Below are 17,977 nucleotides of genomic sequence, written 5' to 3' on the forward strand. Positions count from 1 at the left end.
GACAGGGATGTACGCCCAAAACGGCCTGAGGGGTCCTGTCAAAGGTTGGTGACAAGGGATAGAGGAGGAGATCAGCCAATTGCCTGATGATCTCTGGGACGATAGGGGGCAATGGTGATTGGGCGTCGCAGAGGGAGAGGCTGCCCTGTGAAAGCGGCTTAATCTATGTATGTTTGCCCATAAAGAAATTCTTAACATTTAAATTTGAATGGAGTAATTTTTGGTACGTAGTAATAAAATATAAAAATATAAAGTTGAATAAAAATAACTCCCTTTAACACATTGAAATAAATTAAGTTACATTTCACTGACCAAAATGAAAACTTAATTGACTTATAAGACAGGAAAATTACGCCTCTGTTGTCTGAGGAGTCATATGTGTCAGTGCACACTGTTGTACTTTCTTCTTCATCTTCATATTTTTCTTCAAGGTCACAATTGTCGCACAACTCTGGATTATCTGAAGATTGTGCGTGGTAAAAGGTACCTGAAGGAAGGTACCTTTGCACATCTTGGCTCACTTTAAATTGGGCATCCGACAAGTGTAAGGTGGTGCACAACCCTTTTTTGTGCACAGTTGCACCAACATAGCTCCATTGCAACCTCTGAAATACATGCACTAAACAATCTTTCTTGAGATATTACTTTAACTTACAGTAAGTTTCTTGTCAACAAAATTTTTCTTTTTACTTAAAGAAACGTTCTGCTAGCGTTAAGTTCAAGTTTAACTATCAACAAGTTGCTCTTATCGCGCGTCTGTGCGCTCTGCGACACCCAACCGCCACTGATAGCGATCCTACCAGAGCTCCTCCGGCGGATTGTATCTCCTCATTTCCTGCCTTATTCCCTCAATCCACGATTTGGCAGGGCGTCCTCTATGCTTTCTGCCAGGGGGACTCAATCCAGAACCTTCTTAGGTAACATATCATCTGGCATCTGTTGTACATGACCATACCAGACAAGCTGTTTTGTGAAAATGTCATGCGCTATGTAGTTTTCGACGCCCATAATTACACGTATCTTCTCCTTGAGAGGATAAGTTCAAGTTTAAAAAACGATACTTAACAAAGTTTGTTTAACTCCAAAAAACTGACTTCAAGTAAAATCCGCAAGGATTCAACGTAAAAGAACTAAATGTTGTTGACAAGAAACGACGCTTAAAGTTAAAAGAATATCTCAAGAAAAAAAATTTTCAGTGTGACCCGGTGCACACGATTTGACTGACAACTTCTCCAGTTTTTTCCTGCCACAATCCAAATCTGGCGGCAATGCCAGGTTCTGCTTAACTTCTTGCATTCTTGATGCCAAATGGACGTCTGTAGGTGACCTCTCAGAAACGCAGGGTCCAGAGTTCCCCTAGTCAATGGGAGGTTTTTATCCTGGTATTGTTTCTTCGAGAAAAGCCACCACCTTACTTCTCCTATGTCTGTGAGAGCTGTTTTTGGAGTAAATCGTTGACATACCAACTCCTCTAGGCATTGTCTAATCTCTTTGGTGAGAGAAAACTCAGAGCCCAACCTCGCGAGAGCTTCCAAGACGTCATTTGCTTGACTTATTCATTAGGATTCTCCACCTTTTCAGTTTACCTTTATATATGAAAGATCTGGTGATATCGGGACCTGAAGGAGCGTGTTATTCCGGAAGAGCAGAAGCTTTCAACAGACCGAGCACGTTAAAAATTGGGATGAGATGGACAACCTTTTCATCCCTTGACCAAGAAACATTCCCACTTGAGGTGTGAGCTTAGGAATCCCCTTGTAAAAAAGGAGTGTATGGGTGGGCACGTCGAAATGAATTCATAACCGTTAAAAATAATGAAAAGGCGAAACCATATTGAAATCTTCAAGTCTAGAGGGGGAGGGGGCTGCCAACTCACGCTTTACTCCTTAGCGATTTACCCTACTTTCTCCTATGACTCATCCCAGCAACTAAGTATTCCTGGTCCATGTCTGTCCTGACATTCATTTCAATTACTCGTCCAGAATTTTAAAGCCTATCAAGGTGGATTTTAGGTTTCTTGAGGCAGAATGGAAGGCCCTAGATTCGATATTTTGGAGTCTTCAACTTGGCAACGGTGCCATAGATGGCAAAAGATTTTGTACGGGCATGAAAATTTTAAGAAAGTTTCATCTTATACCAGGTAAAAACCTACTAAAAATTCTGATCGGTCACGGCAAGGATGAGGGAGAAGAGGTTCCTTTTATTTGTCCCCCATGCCCAGTTTGCTATTTTACCCCTAAAAAACCACAAAAATTCTATAATTTTCAAAAAGCTCAAACACTCTTTTTCGAAATTGGCCAAAAACCCATCTGGTAGTACCTTACTACAACCTACGATTTGAATTTTTGATTTTGAATGGAAATCACACTTTGAAACCTTCATTGTTTCATCAAATTCGATATTTCGGAGTCCGCAACTTGGCAACGCTGCCGCAGGGGCAAAAAATTTTGTACAGGCATGAAACCTGTTTTGCTAGGTGTCGTACTATATCATAAACAATTTACAAGAGGATCAAAAGTAAAAAGAGGGATCGATGGAGGAACTTTCGTAGTGGACCGCAACATCAACCAATCAGGGACCAGGATTAAAATTTAACCTCAGGTCAAAGCATTCGACAGGTGGTCAAAGTACCTGTTAATCTTTCTCAAATTTTCCTTCTGTCGAGCTGAATTTCACCAAGACTTTGTTTTTACAAGAATACATAAGATGCTACGTTTGTGTTTATCCTCTTGCCAAATGTGACCAGCAGTTTGACCATAGGTGATGGGACCAGCTGTTAATCACTTTTTCAATAGACAAGAGCAGGAGCAAAAATCTCCCATTACTGCAGTCCTCCCTAGATGTGATGGCTTCTTATCTTTAAAATGTGTCTCAGACTCATCCTGTTAAATATGTTAAAATTAATAAAAATGAGAATATTCATACCTTAAACTATTTACTGGGGACAAAGATAAGCGCTATATCTCATGATGAAATTTTTTAAGAGATTAAATGTAAAATTAAGCTAAGCAAAGCATCTGGATCTGATTGTATTTCAAGCATCATATTGAATCAGCTTCCCAACAAGGCCATACTCTAACTTCATAAAATTTGTAACGTTGTAATCAAAATGGAACATGTCATTTCACAGTGGAAGAGGGCAGATTTTATAAAAATTCTTAAGTCCAATGAGCTATCATCGGCTCCGTCTTCGTATCGGCCCAAGAATGAAACACTTGACAAATCCTGATCTCACTTAAAAGGAACTAGAACTTATTCAATAATGAATCCATTTGTTGGCAATTCAGGCAACTTACTCAAATAGTCTAGGGGCCACGAGGTCACTTTCACGTGCCACCCTGAAACTTTCAGGGTTTCCTCTAGAGTCCCTGGAACACCTTCCAGTAATAAAAATGTCCGTGTCCCGGACAACATGTTCAAAATGGTCGCCATGTCTAGAGTCAAAGGGTCTGGAGGTGCTCCTAAAAATTTACGATTTACTCGAAAATTTTCACAGATACGCAAAATTGTCGCAAGATTGAAAATGTTCTACTTTAAATTTTACGCAGGCTTTCGTCAAGTTTGGACCTCTGAACCCCTTAGTGTAAGAAAAAAAAATTACTTTTCCCCCAAGATGCCAGTGATGTTGATGAATTTTTAAAATTTTGGAAAAATTTATGTTAGCATTGCCATGACCCTAGTGAATCTAATGCCTCAAGTGAGCGGTGAGAAACTTCTTCATACCCTCTACTTACATGATCCATCAAGTTCAAACCTGCAAAGCCCTGCCGCCTGCCTTTCCCATAAATTTGGCGACATATAAATACCTTTGGATGATTTCCAACTTTAAGTGCGAATTTCACAACTAGAACTACGGAGGCAACGGAACCTTACTCAGCACATTTCTGACAGAATTTTTTTTCCATTCTGAAAGGGTAATTGTGACTGCCATATTGGATTTCGGCCTTATCTTGATGCTTTGGATGATTTCTAACTTCAGATTCGAATTTCATAATCAGAATTTCATAAGAATAGACACCTTACACGGCATATTTGCGACAGAAATTCGTTTCATCTTGAATGGGTCATTTTGGCTGCAATTTGGGTTCATAGGGGAATGTTTCATAACATTTGAGAAGCTATAATTTATTTCCGTATTAAAGGCAATGCAATGATTGGGCTAAGCCAGCTATTAAAGTTTTTTTACGCACTGGAACTTGGAGCCTAAATTTTTTTGAAAATGTCACTAACCTGAAAATTGAAAAAAATGAAATTTGTCGCCAAAGGACCTTATTCAAAATCGGCCATTTCCAACCTCGGCCAAATCTTCGTAACATTTTCAGAGTGGATAGAGCACTACTTCCCGAGTCCAAAACACTGATGACTTTTGAATTTGGATAATTAGGGGGGGAGGGGGAGAGGGTTAAAGTTAAAATTTTAAACTGGCATATCTCGGAAACGGTTTGTCGTAGAGAGATGATCTTGGTCTCAAAATTTAGAGAAAATTATCAGCTTTCAGCTGGTATTCACGAAATTGGTCCATTTTGAAATTTTCTTCCATTGTTGCCACGTTGCTGTAATTCAAAATTTAAATTTTTTACATTTTGAGCCGAGCATTGAAGGGAACGCACGAAAAATTACTAAACTATTTTTAAAAAAAAGTAAACCGTCTAAGCTTTAAAATAAGCCCAAGATCATCCCGGGGAAACGATTTGGACCGGAGCTATGATTTTTAAAGGTGACTTGTCACGCAAACCTTGTATGTTCGGCGCCCTAAGATTACCTGCGCCTCTGCAATGACAATTGACTGCGACTTTTTGCATATTTGCACTCCTTCCTGTCATTTCCTATAGTAATCGTCCAAATATTAAGTAAACCTGTATAATTAAGTACACATATTTAGCAAATGACAATCATTTTATCAACTTTTATTACTCACATTAAAATTCTGGTTCATCGATATCAGTTTCCCCCTTCTGATTCTGCTGCTTCTGCTAAATCTCAGATTTTTTAGAGCACCTCCGGACCCTTCGACTTTGGTCATGGCGGCCATTTTGAACATGACGTCCCGGGACACGGACATTTTTATTATTGGAAGAAGGTGTTCCAGGGACTCTAGAGGAAACCCTGAAAGTTTCAGGGTGGCACACAAAAGTGACCTCGTGGCCCCTAGAGTATAATCTCTAAGAGCACAGCAAAATTGAGCATATGTTTGCAGCCTTTTAACTGAATAGAATGGATTTTTTAAAGGAGTTATTATGAAAACTGTTGATGTCTGTGCAGTCAAAACCCATCCGTGATTGTTTCAAACAGCAGCGCCGTAATTTTTAGTGTTTGTGGATGAGTGTTTTATTCAATGAGTCTCCCAACGAGATTTTGACAGTGGTATCACTATTTAACTTTAAATTGTTATTTTCCATTTCATAGGTTGGACAACAAGCATTTGCCGGTGTTCAAAATCTTAACAGGATACAGTCAATTGTTTTTCAAACAGCCTATCATACAAACGAAAATCTTCTCATTTGTGCTCCTACTGGTGCTGGTAAAACAAACGTCGCCCTTCTAACCATTGTCAGCACTATCAGGAACTTTATTCGAGCTGAAAAGATCAACATTAACGAATTTAAGGTAAATTTTAGTCTTTAGTTCTTATTGCAATCTCTTCAAAAATAAATGGGGGGGGGGGGGGGGGGTTCAGTCCATTCTGTTTCTCTGTAAACATTGATTGCTATCTACAAAGGGAAAAATGAAAATAAACTCAATTACAGCTACTGAAGGTTTCTTCAGTGCGAATAATACTCATCTAACCTTGAGCAACACCCTTTTTTATACACCAGAGCTCGGTTTGTATGGGTAAGTTGTGCTACAAGCGGGATCGAAGTTCCTGCGTCGAATGGTTTCCCGCAACCCGCCATACATAGCTAGGACGTTCTACCTAGAACGGTTTGCCGCAACCCGCGGTACACACTTATCAACGGCGGCACCGGGGAAATAGTTGCACTCCAGTTCTTGAATAGATAAATGCGTTTCCTCACGGATTCTACATCTCCTCCGCACGCGTTTGGCGTGCTCCTGCGTTGTTGATTAAACCGAGAGATACCCGGAAACTATGACCGTAAATTTTATCGCATAAATCGGCTGCTCGATCCAAAATCGTGTTTGAGAGTTGAGGATGATTCTGTTTCGGCGAGTGTCGCTGAGAAAAGATAGAGACCAGTGGCGTGGCGTGCTTTGCGATGTATCGATTGATCTGCCATTTAAACCAATGGAAAAGGATCGATAGACAGGGTGTTCGCAGCGAACACCTTAATAATCGATTCTTTACCATAGCTTCAAATGGAGAGATGTCGATAGTCGATCATTCACGCTACGCCACTAATAGAGACTGATCGTAGAGAGGGGGAGGGGCGCGCAAGAAATCTTAAGCGCCAAAGTATTTCAATGAACTGATTTTATTTGATCAGAAGCTTAGGCTGTCTGAATTTGCCGCTCTTTTCAAATGTTCAAAATTTTAAAGGACCACTAAACGTTAAACGTTCGAAATTGCGGCCATGATCTTTTTTACATAATAAACCATCGAATGCAATCGAAAATATCTAACACAATTATGTAGTCATTAAATTGGCGTACTCATATATCTTAGGTTTTCTTTTATTTTCTGGGTTTTATTTTAAATTTATTATTTTTATTTTGTTTAAGTCTTCATTGCCATTACAGATTTGCCGCTTTTATTTTCTAGGGGTAAAAGGTAAAATTGGAATCGGAATATTAAATTTTCGGCGTTCTTTTCATATCAAGGGAAAAACTTTATGAGGTACTCTCCAGTTTTCAGTTTTCGAATTGAGAATTTAAAATGACAAGGGCCAAAAAAAAAAAATCGGCGGAAACTGCGAGTCAATCCGATCCCCCTGCCAAATGTTATCCGCCCAAAGTTTATCTGGGGGATCTGCACCTTTATTTCATAAGCCCTTGTCCCACGATCAAATGAACTCATCAAACAGTCATCAAATGCAAGATGGCGACTGGTTTTCGCGCAAGTCTGCTATCAAAAGTTAGCGGGCCGTCAATGTTGATGAACCCGCCATCTTGCATTTGATGAGTTCATTTGATCGTGAGACGAGGGCTTTATTGTAGGTTCGACGGCTCATAGATAGACCGTTTCTCTTTTTAGAAAGTCCTTAGAAACTCCACATGTGACACTTAAATCTTCATTTGCCTCCACGTATCGGAGCCACCACGGGCCCCACCGGGGAGGGGGAGGGGTCTAATTCAATAAAAAATTTCATTAAGATGCGAAGAGTCCGAAAGAGCTCCAATCTCCGAGCTACGGAATTAGCATCGAGTCCGAGTGCATCTTCTTGAAAATGTAATCGCGGAAGCGGCCTGTAAATTGACGGGAGAGGTTGTATTACTCTCAACCCCCTGTCCCCCTTTTTTTTCGTTTCAGAGCGGGGGAAATCAGGAAATTCACCTTAAATGGTGCCCGGAAATCTGCCATACTTGACGAGGGTCCCTTAAGAAACACGACTAGTTATTAGAATACCAGAAATACATGACGACCGCTCACTTTGGGGCCAAAAGTATCCACAAAACCCCCGCTGCCCCCCTAAATTGCACTTTTGAGGGTCAAGGCGTTGTAGTCTTTTTCCGTTGTTCGAGAATCGACGATGACTTCCACAGGATACGGCATTTTCGCAAATGAACTGATGAACGTCCGTGCCGATTCTTTCATTGAAAATGTCGTCCTTTGCCACGGGCCCCTTATTTTCCACGTTGACAAAGGAGAAACCCGGTAGCAATCGACTTAGTTCATGCCTGCAAGTAATGTCCAACTTGACGAAGACCCATGAAAAGTTGTGGCCTGTCGGAGGACCACAATCCTGGGACTGCCGCCCACTTTAGAGACAAAATCATCTATAAAACCGCCGCTGCCCCTCTGAATTTCCCGTGTGACTCTCTACAAATTCAAGGTTTTGTAGTCTTATTCCATTGCTCAGAGAATCTACGAGAACTGGTCCATCTCCTTGGAGTGGACGGCAGTCCAGGGATTGTGGTTCTTCGACTAGTCGACTCCGACTTATCATGGGTCATCTTCAAGTTGGACATTACTTTAGTCCTTTTCTCTCAGGTCTCACCTTTGTCGGCGTAGAAAATAGGGAAAAGAAATGAGATTTTTCATGTAAAAATGGGCGCGAACGATCCTCAGTTTATTTACGAAAGGGCCGTATCTGGCGGAAGCCCTCGTTGATTTTCAGAGCAACGGAATAAGACTACCAAACATTGAATTTGTTGAGAATCAAGAGTGAAATTTATGGGGGCAGCGTGGGTTTTATGGATGATTTCGTCCCTAAGTGGGCGGCAGTCCAGGGATTGCAGTCCTCCGACTAGTCACAACTTTTCAAGGGTCTTCTTCAAGTTTGACATTACTTTCGGGCATCATTTCAGTCTTTTTCTCCCGGGTCTCTCTTTTGTCGACGTAGAAAACAAAGGGAGATAGGTAGGGTGTCACTTATTTTTGAAATTTGAGGGAAGTTAATAAAATAAGGAACGTTTTTTTTTAAAAAAAAAAAAAAAATTTACCGACCTCTCAAGCGCCCTAAAGGACACACGTGTCAAAATTGGTATCTTGACAAAATCAGTGTCGTTTTACTACAGACATCATCCAAATTGCGGTGCTTTAGAAAAATAATTTCCGTTTGGTCGCATCCGTAGCCGGAAAGTCGGCCAGTTGAGTCTGGCCGAAAGAACGGCCAGTTGAGGCGCGGTAACCACCCTCCGACGCGCCTCTTAGACCTTGCAGTGAACTCGAGCCTCTTGCTGCCGACACAGGGTTGCGAATAATTCATCCCAGCTGGAAATTAACCTAACCTAACTCTTCGGACCAAAATTTTGGTCATTTCACGGGATCTCTGAGGCTTTGGCCGTAAACTACCATTTTCAGGGGAAAGGTAAATCTGCTTACCGGGCGCGTCTGTGGGTTCGGCTCATTTTAGCATTGTCGACCCAATTTCGCCGGCTATTCCTGAAGTTTACATCTTTCTTTCTCATACAGACAGCTTGACACATGCGTCTAAACCTCTTGTTTTCGTTTTTTTAACGAAAGGATTAGTCTTCTTGAGGGAAAATATCCAAAACCATCGTTGAAGAGTTGCTTACAACCGTTCAGGACACTGTGTAGCCGGAGCTTTCATGTTTCAATCTCATTCTTGTCTTCAGTCCTCTTTTTAGACTAGAGAGTTGAGATCATGGTTTTTTTTTTTTTTAATTTTACGATTACGAACCAAAGGCGCCCTTTAGGGCGCTTGAGAGATCGATAAAAAAAAATTTAATTTTTTGGAGAAAAATTTTCCTTATTTTTTACATCTCATAGCACGTTTTGAGACCTGGGGAGCTGAAATTTTCTGAAATTTCAAAGATAAGGGACAATGAGGCTGAAATGGGTTGTAAATAGGGGGGCGGCGGCCCTCCCACACAATTCTGCTCGGCCCCTTCCAAAAAAAATCAAGAGCCTTGAGGTTAAAAGGCATAGGGAATGTAATAAAACCTAACAGTGTTACGTTTTGAATGAACTAAAACCCACAGTAAGATATGATATGTTTAAAACAAGTCAGCAAAATTTTCTGTCATCTGTAAATTCCATTCAATTTGCCATTGATAATGGCTCAAAAATTTTCTCGAGACGTTCCAATTTTCAAAAATTTGCCGGGGAGGCCTCCCAGTTCCCCCTTACCCCCAAATTCTATATCCCCCTGTGTCCCCTCCCCACAGAAAATTCCTCGTTCCGCCCATGTAAGGGACACCCTAGGGAGGGGGAGAGATTTGACAAAGTCATTAATATTTTTCTTTCAGATTTTCAGACACTTTTAATCTAATTACAAAGAAAATCCTCTAATAAATTAGAAGAGCAATATTGACAAAATTTCCCAGAAATTTGTGATTATTCTAAAGGAAATTTGGCATCGTCTGAAGGCTCATACGGCGGTTTTCCTTGGCAGTTTTATATATTTCAGGATTCAGGGGGCGGTCTTTTTAACGGCAATTTGACACCAGTGGCTTTGATTTCGTTGAGTTATTATTTGGCCCACTACACTCATCTGTCTGACCGATTCAGTGCAGTGCAGTGGCTGGACGTCCGCGTCGATATCGCATCGCGCCGATAGCGAAAGACGCGATCAATGCATGGGATTCCTGATTCCCCTGATCGCCGCGCGCCGCGACGACACTATTTCTGTCCCCCACCAGAAACTCTGTTCATTCAAGAGCTGGTGCGCAACCCATTCCGCCGGCCGCCGTAGCTGTGTATGCCGGGTTGCGGGAAACCACTCGACGCAGGAACTTCGACCCGCTTGTACAGGGTGTTCAAAAAGTTTTGCACGTATCGCGGGGTTTGAGAGAATGATAGCAGCAATTGATTTACAGTTTGTATGTGCTTAAAGGAGACGTAATTACTGATAAAACAAGACCAAAAACAGCTCTCTAGCTTAAGAAATGACAGAGGTACAGGGTTTTGAAAATGACATGTAGCGGGACCACGGACCGCCTCCAGGATTTTTAGCAACAAAATAAAATAGTAGGATCGATCATCAGGGATTGGTGTACCAACATTTTGTACCTGCAAACCAAACAATGAACAAAGAATACTATTGCTCCGTCTTGACAATGCTATGGCAGCACATTTGTAAAAAAAGACCGGATATCAAAGAAACATGGATGTTGCATCGAGACAATGCTCGGCCCTACACGGCCCAGTTCATCCGGGAGTTCATGGAAAAACACAACAATGTCGTTATTCCGCACCACCTACACCCCTACAGTCCAGACCTGGCTCCGTGTGATTTTTGGCTCTTTCCTGAGTTGAAGAAATTTTTGAGAGGCACATGGTTTGATTCCAAAGCTAAAATCAAAGCCACCGTTCAAAAATTCTTCAAAACCCTCCCTCAAGAAGATTTCGAAAAGACAATCTGTGGGAAGTGGGCAGAATGGCTGAAGCTTTGTATTCAGAGCGGTGGAAAATACTTCGAAAAACAGCCGGATGTTGAGTCAGCCGTGTCACCGGATGAAGAAGCTTAAAGTTTGTTAATTTCCGTAAGATTTTGTAAGATTTTCCTATAGAAACACTCGATTCTTCTTAACTTTTTTTTTCACGACAAACATAGCTAAAAAGCCTGGAGGTGGTCACGCTGCATGTCATTTTCAAAACCCTGTATCTTCGTAATTTTTTTAAGCTGGATAGCTGTTCTTGGTCTTGTTTTATCGATCATTACGCCTACTTTAAGCACACACGAACTGCAAATCGATAGCTGCTTTCGTTTGCTCAAAACCTGGAAATGTGCCAAACTTTTTGAACACCCTTTGTAGTTACAAATCATATTCTAATGGTTTAAGCATGCAGATTAGAAGAAAAAACATTAAGATCCATTCTTACGCTTGATGTAATATTCAACAAATAACGCAGCCTTGGGCTCTACGTTCAATATTTATGGAGATATTGCTCGTGAAAAAGCATGTTTCCCAATGTCATACCCCGTGATATCTCTCTCATAAAATAATTTCTTTCACCCTGGTCTCATTAATTAGTGATTCATACTTGTCCACTGGTTGCTCAATATAAAACTTACACAAATATAAGGTAAAAGAAACCATGATATGCACTACCGTGGTAGAATTTAAATTTCGGGGTAGATTAGAACCGGGCAACACAGAATGCCAGTCCTAAGGATAAACGGCTTACATTTCACCCTAGAAATAGTTGTATACGGCTTAATGGTGGAGAACAGGGGCGCAATGACGGTGGTTCTTAGGGCCCAAAAATGACCGTTACTTTGAGAGACTTTAATGACCGAGACTTTTTTGTGGAAGGAAGGTAAAATTTTTCGTCAATTAGACTGTAACTCGGCCCTCTCCAAGAAAATAAACTCTTTAAACAACGGTTAAAAAAGATTTTGACCTTATATCATTTTACGCCTTTTAATGTCTTAGGTGACAAGTAAAATGTATTTTTAATGGGCAACCCTGGGGAACCCTACGCGAACCCCTGCCTTCATCTTATGCTGAAAATTGAGTTTTCATAACGAACTCTGAAGTGTAAAGAAGGAGGACAGGAGATCCACATGATAACGAGGGAGCATTTTATAAAGCTTTTCGACAAGACGCTCGTGCCAGACACGATCAAAGGCCTGTGCTACGTCAAAAAAAACTGCCATACAGTATTCCCCTTTTTTAAGGGCATCTTCAATCAATTTTGTGACTCTACAGAGTTGGTCAACAGTAGAACGTTGAGCTCAGAAACCAAATGAAGCATATATCATTAAATTTTTGTGTTTAACAATTTCGTTAAGTCTTTTTATATTTAATTTTTCAAATAGTGTACCTATAACTGGCAGCAATGAAATTGGTCTATATGAGGCTGCCTGGGTTGGTGGTTTATCTGGTTTTAATAAAACAAATATTTCAGCAATTTTTCATCGTGCTGGAATGTATTTGTATCGAATGACAGCATTAAAAATGGTGACCAATTCCATTACTCTATTGCTAAGGAGGTTTTTTAGAATTAAACCTGAGATTTTATCAAAAATAGGTGCTTTTTTGGCTTTAATTTTCCCTTCGATTTCTTCTAATGAGTTCCGAAGGGGACATAGTTTTAATTTTTACTGGTGGGATTTTCTTAACTTATTACCAGGGTTTCAATGCTGACATTTCCCCCTGTACCTGTGGATCCAAGTCTGAGGACTTGGTCCTCCGACTTGGACAAGTGCACCTTGGACAAGTCCGACTCCATCGGCGGCGCGCCACGGACCTCCGAAATAACAGTGTAGCGCATAAGCCGTATTGCTCTAGTTCCGCTTCTACTGAACCGATTTCAAATTTTTTTGTTTTGTTCAAAAGGTGAATTAACGGAGAAATTTGAAGATAGCTGAGGGGGGTCTGAGCCCCCGGCTCCTTTTTTTTTTCCAAATAGAAAATGTCTATTTCTGTGCTCTTTAGTGTTTTTTCCCTTTACTGCATTGGCTTAGTGTCAAAAAAGGGCAAAATGCTGCAAATCGTGTTTTGCCTTTTTCGGAAGTCAAACAAGATGATATTTGAAGAGTTTTAAGTCGAAGTGGCACTTCAAATTTAGTGGCAGATCCAAGATGGCGGCCATTCAAAATGGCGTCCGGGTGCGTACTTTGAGTCGCTATCGACCGAGATCCACTGAACCCATTTTGTCATGGGAACGGAGTTCCCCATGATTTTACAATCGTTCCGTTGCTATCGCTATGGGATTCTCTATGCCTCTGCGACCTTGAGCGTTTCGCCCAGTCTTCGATTTTTGGTTGATTTTCCGATGTATCAAAAACCGTTGTATTTTTTAGCCAATCATGTCCCTACGTCAAGTTGTGTTGATTTCTAAAATTCGCTTTCAGCGAGTTTTTTTCCACCTTGAGATGTCGTGTCTGACTGGTAAATCTGCGCAGAACCACGAAGTTCCGATTTTGGGCAAATTCTTTTTTTTGGGAGGTTCTGATTGGTTATTTTTCGCCATCAGTTTTCTGTTCGTTGGTGCAAAAGATCGCCTACCTCGGTGCTCTTGAGAAGCCGCCATTATCCCACCTCAAATTTGAAAAATAGAAGTAAAGAAATAATAACCATCGCACAAGGTGGAAAATTGTTCTGGAGGACTCGTTACGGACAAAGAAGTCAAAATCAGAGCTCGATTGATTGATTTAATTCATGGATAAACAAATATCGCCTCAGCTTACTGCCGCGATGGCAAATGCATGCTGAGATGAACCCTGAGAGACATGAAAACAGTGCGAACCATGGCTCCTACAGCAATGCGCTTAGCTCATTTCTCTCATATCCCAAAAGCAACAAAGCGTCAAGGTCTCTTGTGATAAGTCCCGCCCATTGCCCGAGTCTTTTATATGCTATTTTTACTCTCTCACACGCCAATTCGTTATAGCCTAGTTGACTAAGTCGCCTCATATTTTTGATTAGGTGCGGGCAATAGGCGATCGGGAGTTTGATACCCTACGATGGGTGTCACTTTTTAATGGTTGTATTGAATGTTTTAGACCAATCATCAAAAAATAATTAATACTAGATGATAAATGTACGAACATTTTCTCGTGAGTTAATATGTTAAACAAAAATACTGGAATATACCTCCTTCATGTAATCAGCCACATGTTCCCCCAAATTAATGACGTTATTTTCTTTTTTCAATAAAGTTAATTTGCATTCAACGTTCATAAGTTAAGCAAAAAGTACCTATTGATACAAATAGAAAGACATGAAAATAGTATGTCTAACATTTCAGTTGTTTTTTTTTTTATTTATTTTTTGTTTTTTTGTTTTTTCAATAAAACAAATTGACTGGGACTAGAATCATTGTATCTCTGAAGACAAAAGCTACGTTTTTTGATACAGAAATACTAAAATATTCATCCTTTATATAATCAGGGAGATGTTGACCCAAATATTGGTGTATATTTTCTCTGTTCGCCCAAATTAATGATGGTATTTTCTTTTTTCAATAAAATTAATTTACATTCCACGTTCTTAAAGCAATATTTTCTCCAAAATTCAGCAAAAAATAACAATTTATACCTACGCAAAAAGTAAAAAAATAAATAAATAAATAAATAAATAAATAAAGCAATGACATGAAAGTAGTATAGGTAGTACACATCTAACATTTCAGTTACATCTATTTGAATGAAAAAAATGGCAACTTAGGAAGCACATAGGTCACTTATGATGCGTATTCGGGCATATGCGTAGAGTAAAAATATCATACTTTACGCCGAAAAAACGAAACTGAAAGTTAAATGCGTTAACTTCCGAAAACCATACATAATCCAACGAAAATAAATAATTGGTAAATAACAGCTTTCTTGTATGCAAAGAAAAAAAATTAAAAATGTTAAAAAAGAGATGTTGACACAAAATTACATAGCCCCTTCAATTCTGAAGGTACTACAAACGAACTGTACCTTAACATTTTCATATCCCAGAAGCAAAAGTTCCCATGACGAATATTGCTATCGCTAGCGATTGCAAAAACCAACTTGTTTCTTTCTTTTTTTGTTTATAAGATACTTTAAAGGTAAATATAACAAAATTACAATTTTTTTGATTTTGTCAATATACAGGGTGTTTTTTCCACAAAAACCGGTTTTTTTTGTATTGAAATAAAAAAGCTTTTGACCCACATAACTTTTAAAATCGCAAAATTAATGCCAATTTGATTATGTGTCGCGTTAAAGAGCGTGTTTCAAGCTTTCCAACGATATATTCCATGATGGGTCTATGATTTAAGGTTTCCGGGCCTCTGCGATCCGCGCGACGGCGGCACAGCGCGGGCCTGCATGAATTAGTCCAGGGGCATATGTTGACAAAAAGCCTCCCGTGGAATAGTAAGTGAAGTAAGTTTGGCAAATGGCCTTATCTCTTCTTTTCGATGTGTAGAAAAATAATTTCGATGTTGTCAAGTTCAATTTTGCTTCCAACCCCTCCAACTCAAGATGGCGGCCACAATGGAGGCTCGGGGGTTGAAGATGTTGGAATTTGTTTTTGATGTCGTGTATAGGGTCTTTCGCTACGTAATTTTGGTCGTAGAATCCGAATTTGAGGTCCAAAATCGTATCCGGCTCAAAGGGATGCCCAAAATCCAATATGGCCGCCAAAATTTCCGCGATAGGGTCAAATCTCCGAGAGTTGCGTAAAAGGGCCGTGTAGGATATCTTGCATAGGGTTTTCTGGGTCGTAGATTTCACCGATGAGGTCAGAATTTCACTGCAGGTTTATTGAAGCCCAAAACTTTCAATATGGCGGCCAAATGGCTGCCGTTGCGGGGTGAAATATTTTGTTGAGGCTCGTATCGTCGAGTGAGGTGTCCCTGCATGGGTTTTTTGGGTCGTAAATTCCACAAATGAGATCCAAATACCCTTACAGCAAAGACATCGAATAGAGTAGACCGTGCACTCCGTATCTCCGCCTTGTCAGCTGAGCGAGGCCACTTCGGCGGGACTCCGTAATGGGCAGGCGGGGTGGGAGCTCGCGACTGAGCCCCACGCAGCACGAGCCGGCGTTGCGCGTACTTGGAAAAATCAGGTAAGCGCTCGGATTATCGCGAATTACTCGTTTCCACTTCATTTTTCGGCAAAATTTACAAAACTTTCGAATTTAAGGGTAAAAACGAGGAATAATGTTATGTTTTGTACATGAAAAGGCATATAAAAGTTACGAGAGACTTACTTAAAGCTATTGTCCGTCTTGATTTAAGAGAAGGATTTGATGGAAAGCTGAGGAAGAGGGGCAACGATTTCGGCTGTTTTAAAGTACCAAAATTTAAGATTATCCTTTGAAAAAGGTAATGTTCAAGCATCATTATCAAACTTATTTGCGAGTCGCAACTTAATGTTATTTAATCTGCTCAAAAATTTTAAAATCAATACCTCAGTCACTTGTTTGTGACTGGCGATCGTGGATACTGTTTATTTTCAAAAAGTATGGGTAAGTAATTGCTCTTAATTCCTTTGCATTTTTAGGCGGCTCTGTGATTAAGTCGCTGCGCTTGAGAAGGGCACCTCTTTTTAACGATGTTCCAGAATATATGTCGCTCATATTCGTTTAGTAGAATGGTTTCTAATGGTAAATTTCAAGGATTTTTTTCACAGAAAATTGCAGAATCATGAAAAATAACTCGGTAGAAATTTAAACGAAATCCATGCATTTCCTTCACTGATGAAATATTCGTAGAGATTTTGAACCACTGCAATTAAGAAGCGCAATTCTTGCACCAGTGCCTCAATTTTTCTGCACATTGCAGTGCAGTGGATCCTATGAAATGAGTTTATATCATGTCCTTACTTTCCTCTATAAAATTAATAAAACACAGCACTTATGCTATGTTATTCAGAAAAATGCTAATAGCATTTACTTAAAATTACATTTATCACAAATAAATATCAATAACTGAAACAACACTATTTGGACCGATTTAAGCAGAAAGGAACCAACCCACATTTTGGAAAAAATTGAGTTATGAGTGGTTTTGAACTCAACCACTGCTCTACTATCTATCGCCAAAAATTCAAAGTTTTTGTTGGAGCAAATTTTGCAGAAATTGAACTTGAAGTTTATCTTTTACATTGAGTCTTATGCAGGAGCTTAACTTCAAACCTCTTTTTCTCGGTTCGATCCCGATGTGGCTTGGTTCCTTTCTGTTTAACTCCGTCCATTTTGAAATTGAAGACACTAAGTTGACTAAAATTTTCAATGAAGAACTGCTATTTCTGGCTCATTTTAGGTAGAACAAAATGTGGAATTAATTCATGATCCATTGTTGTGTCGTGTACTAGTTTCCTGTGTAGATAGGTAATAAATCAAATGAACCAAAAATATTAGTTCCTTAAGGCTAGATGTAGTCAAAGTTTAAAAATTATCATTGGGACATAAACATTCTTGTCTCTTGTGCTCATTTAAGCATACCATAAGTTGAGAGTTGTGTGGTGTTTAATCATTCAAACTAAAACACATCTTCACAGAGAAACATTTGATTATAATTAAAGAACACATCAGCCGAAAATATTCGCACTAATCAATTAATAATTAAAAATTTCGGAGTCGAACCTTACCAACCTCGTATGAGCTCACTGTTCGTTTACTTCCAGCTGGGAGCTGGGGACGACTGGGGCCTACTCACTCACCGGTGCCGTTTCGGTGTTCCCACACTCATCGGTCGGTGAAGCATGCGAATGGAAGAGAAGTGGCCACCGCTCAATTTCACAGCGCACGGTCTATTCTATTCAATGTCTTTGCCTAACAGGCCCATAAAAGTTCTCTAAGAACCAAAATGGTGGCCAACATGGCTGCTGCTCAGATAGTGAGAACGGTAGAAAAGTTACCTTTCATACAATGATGAATTTTTCGTGTATGTTATGTACTCTGCTGATTCTGGATGTAGTCATCTAGTACATCGGAGTGATAGCGGCAATGGTCGGTAGTACATCTA

At 40.0% G+C, this 17,977-nt stretch overlaps 1 protein-coding gene across 8 annotated transcripts in view; it reads left to right on the top strand.

The window, feature by feature from the left end:
* Positions 1-17,977, top strand: part of obe (activating signal cointegrator 1 complex subunit obelus) — a 376,654-nt gene that overhangs the window by 60,619 nt on the left and 298,058 nt on the right. For all 8 annotated transcript variants that reach the window (XR_011899335.1, XR_011899334.1, XR_011899333.1 and 5 more), the window contains one exon: positions 5,407-5,607. Coding sequence is in view for 5 of the 8 variants with exons in the window: in XM_072297278.1 (XP_072153379.1) it covers positions 5,407-5,607 (201 nt within the window). In the remaining 3 variants the exon portion in view is untranslated. The remainder of the gene's footprint in view (positions 1-5,406; positions 5,608-17,977) is intronic.

The sequence above is a fragment of the Bemisia tabaci genome, chromosome 2 (assembly GCF_918797505.1).
Source record: "Bemisia tabaci chromosome 2, PGI_BMITA_v3".
Taxonomy (NCBI): Eukaryota; Metazoa; Arthropoda; class Insecta; order Hemiptera; family Aleyrodidae; genus Bemisia; species Bemisia tabaci.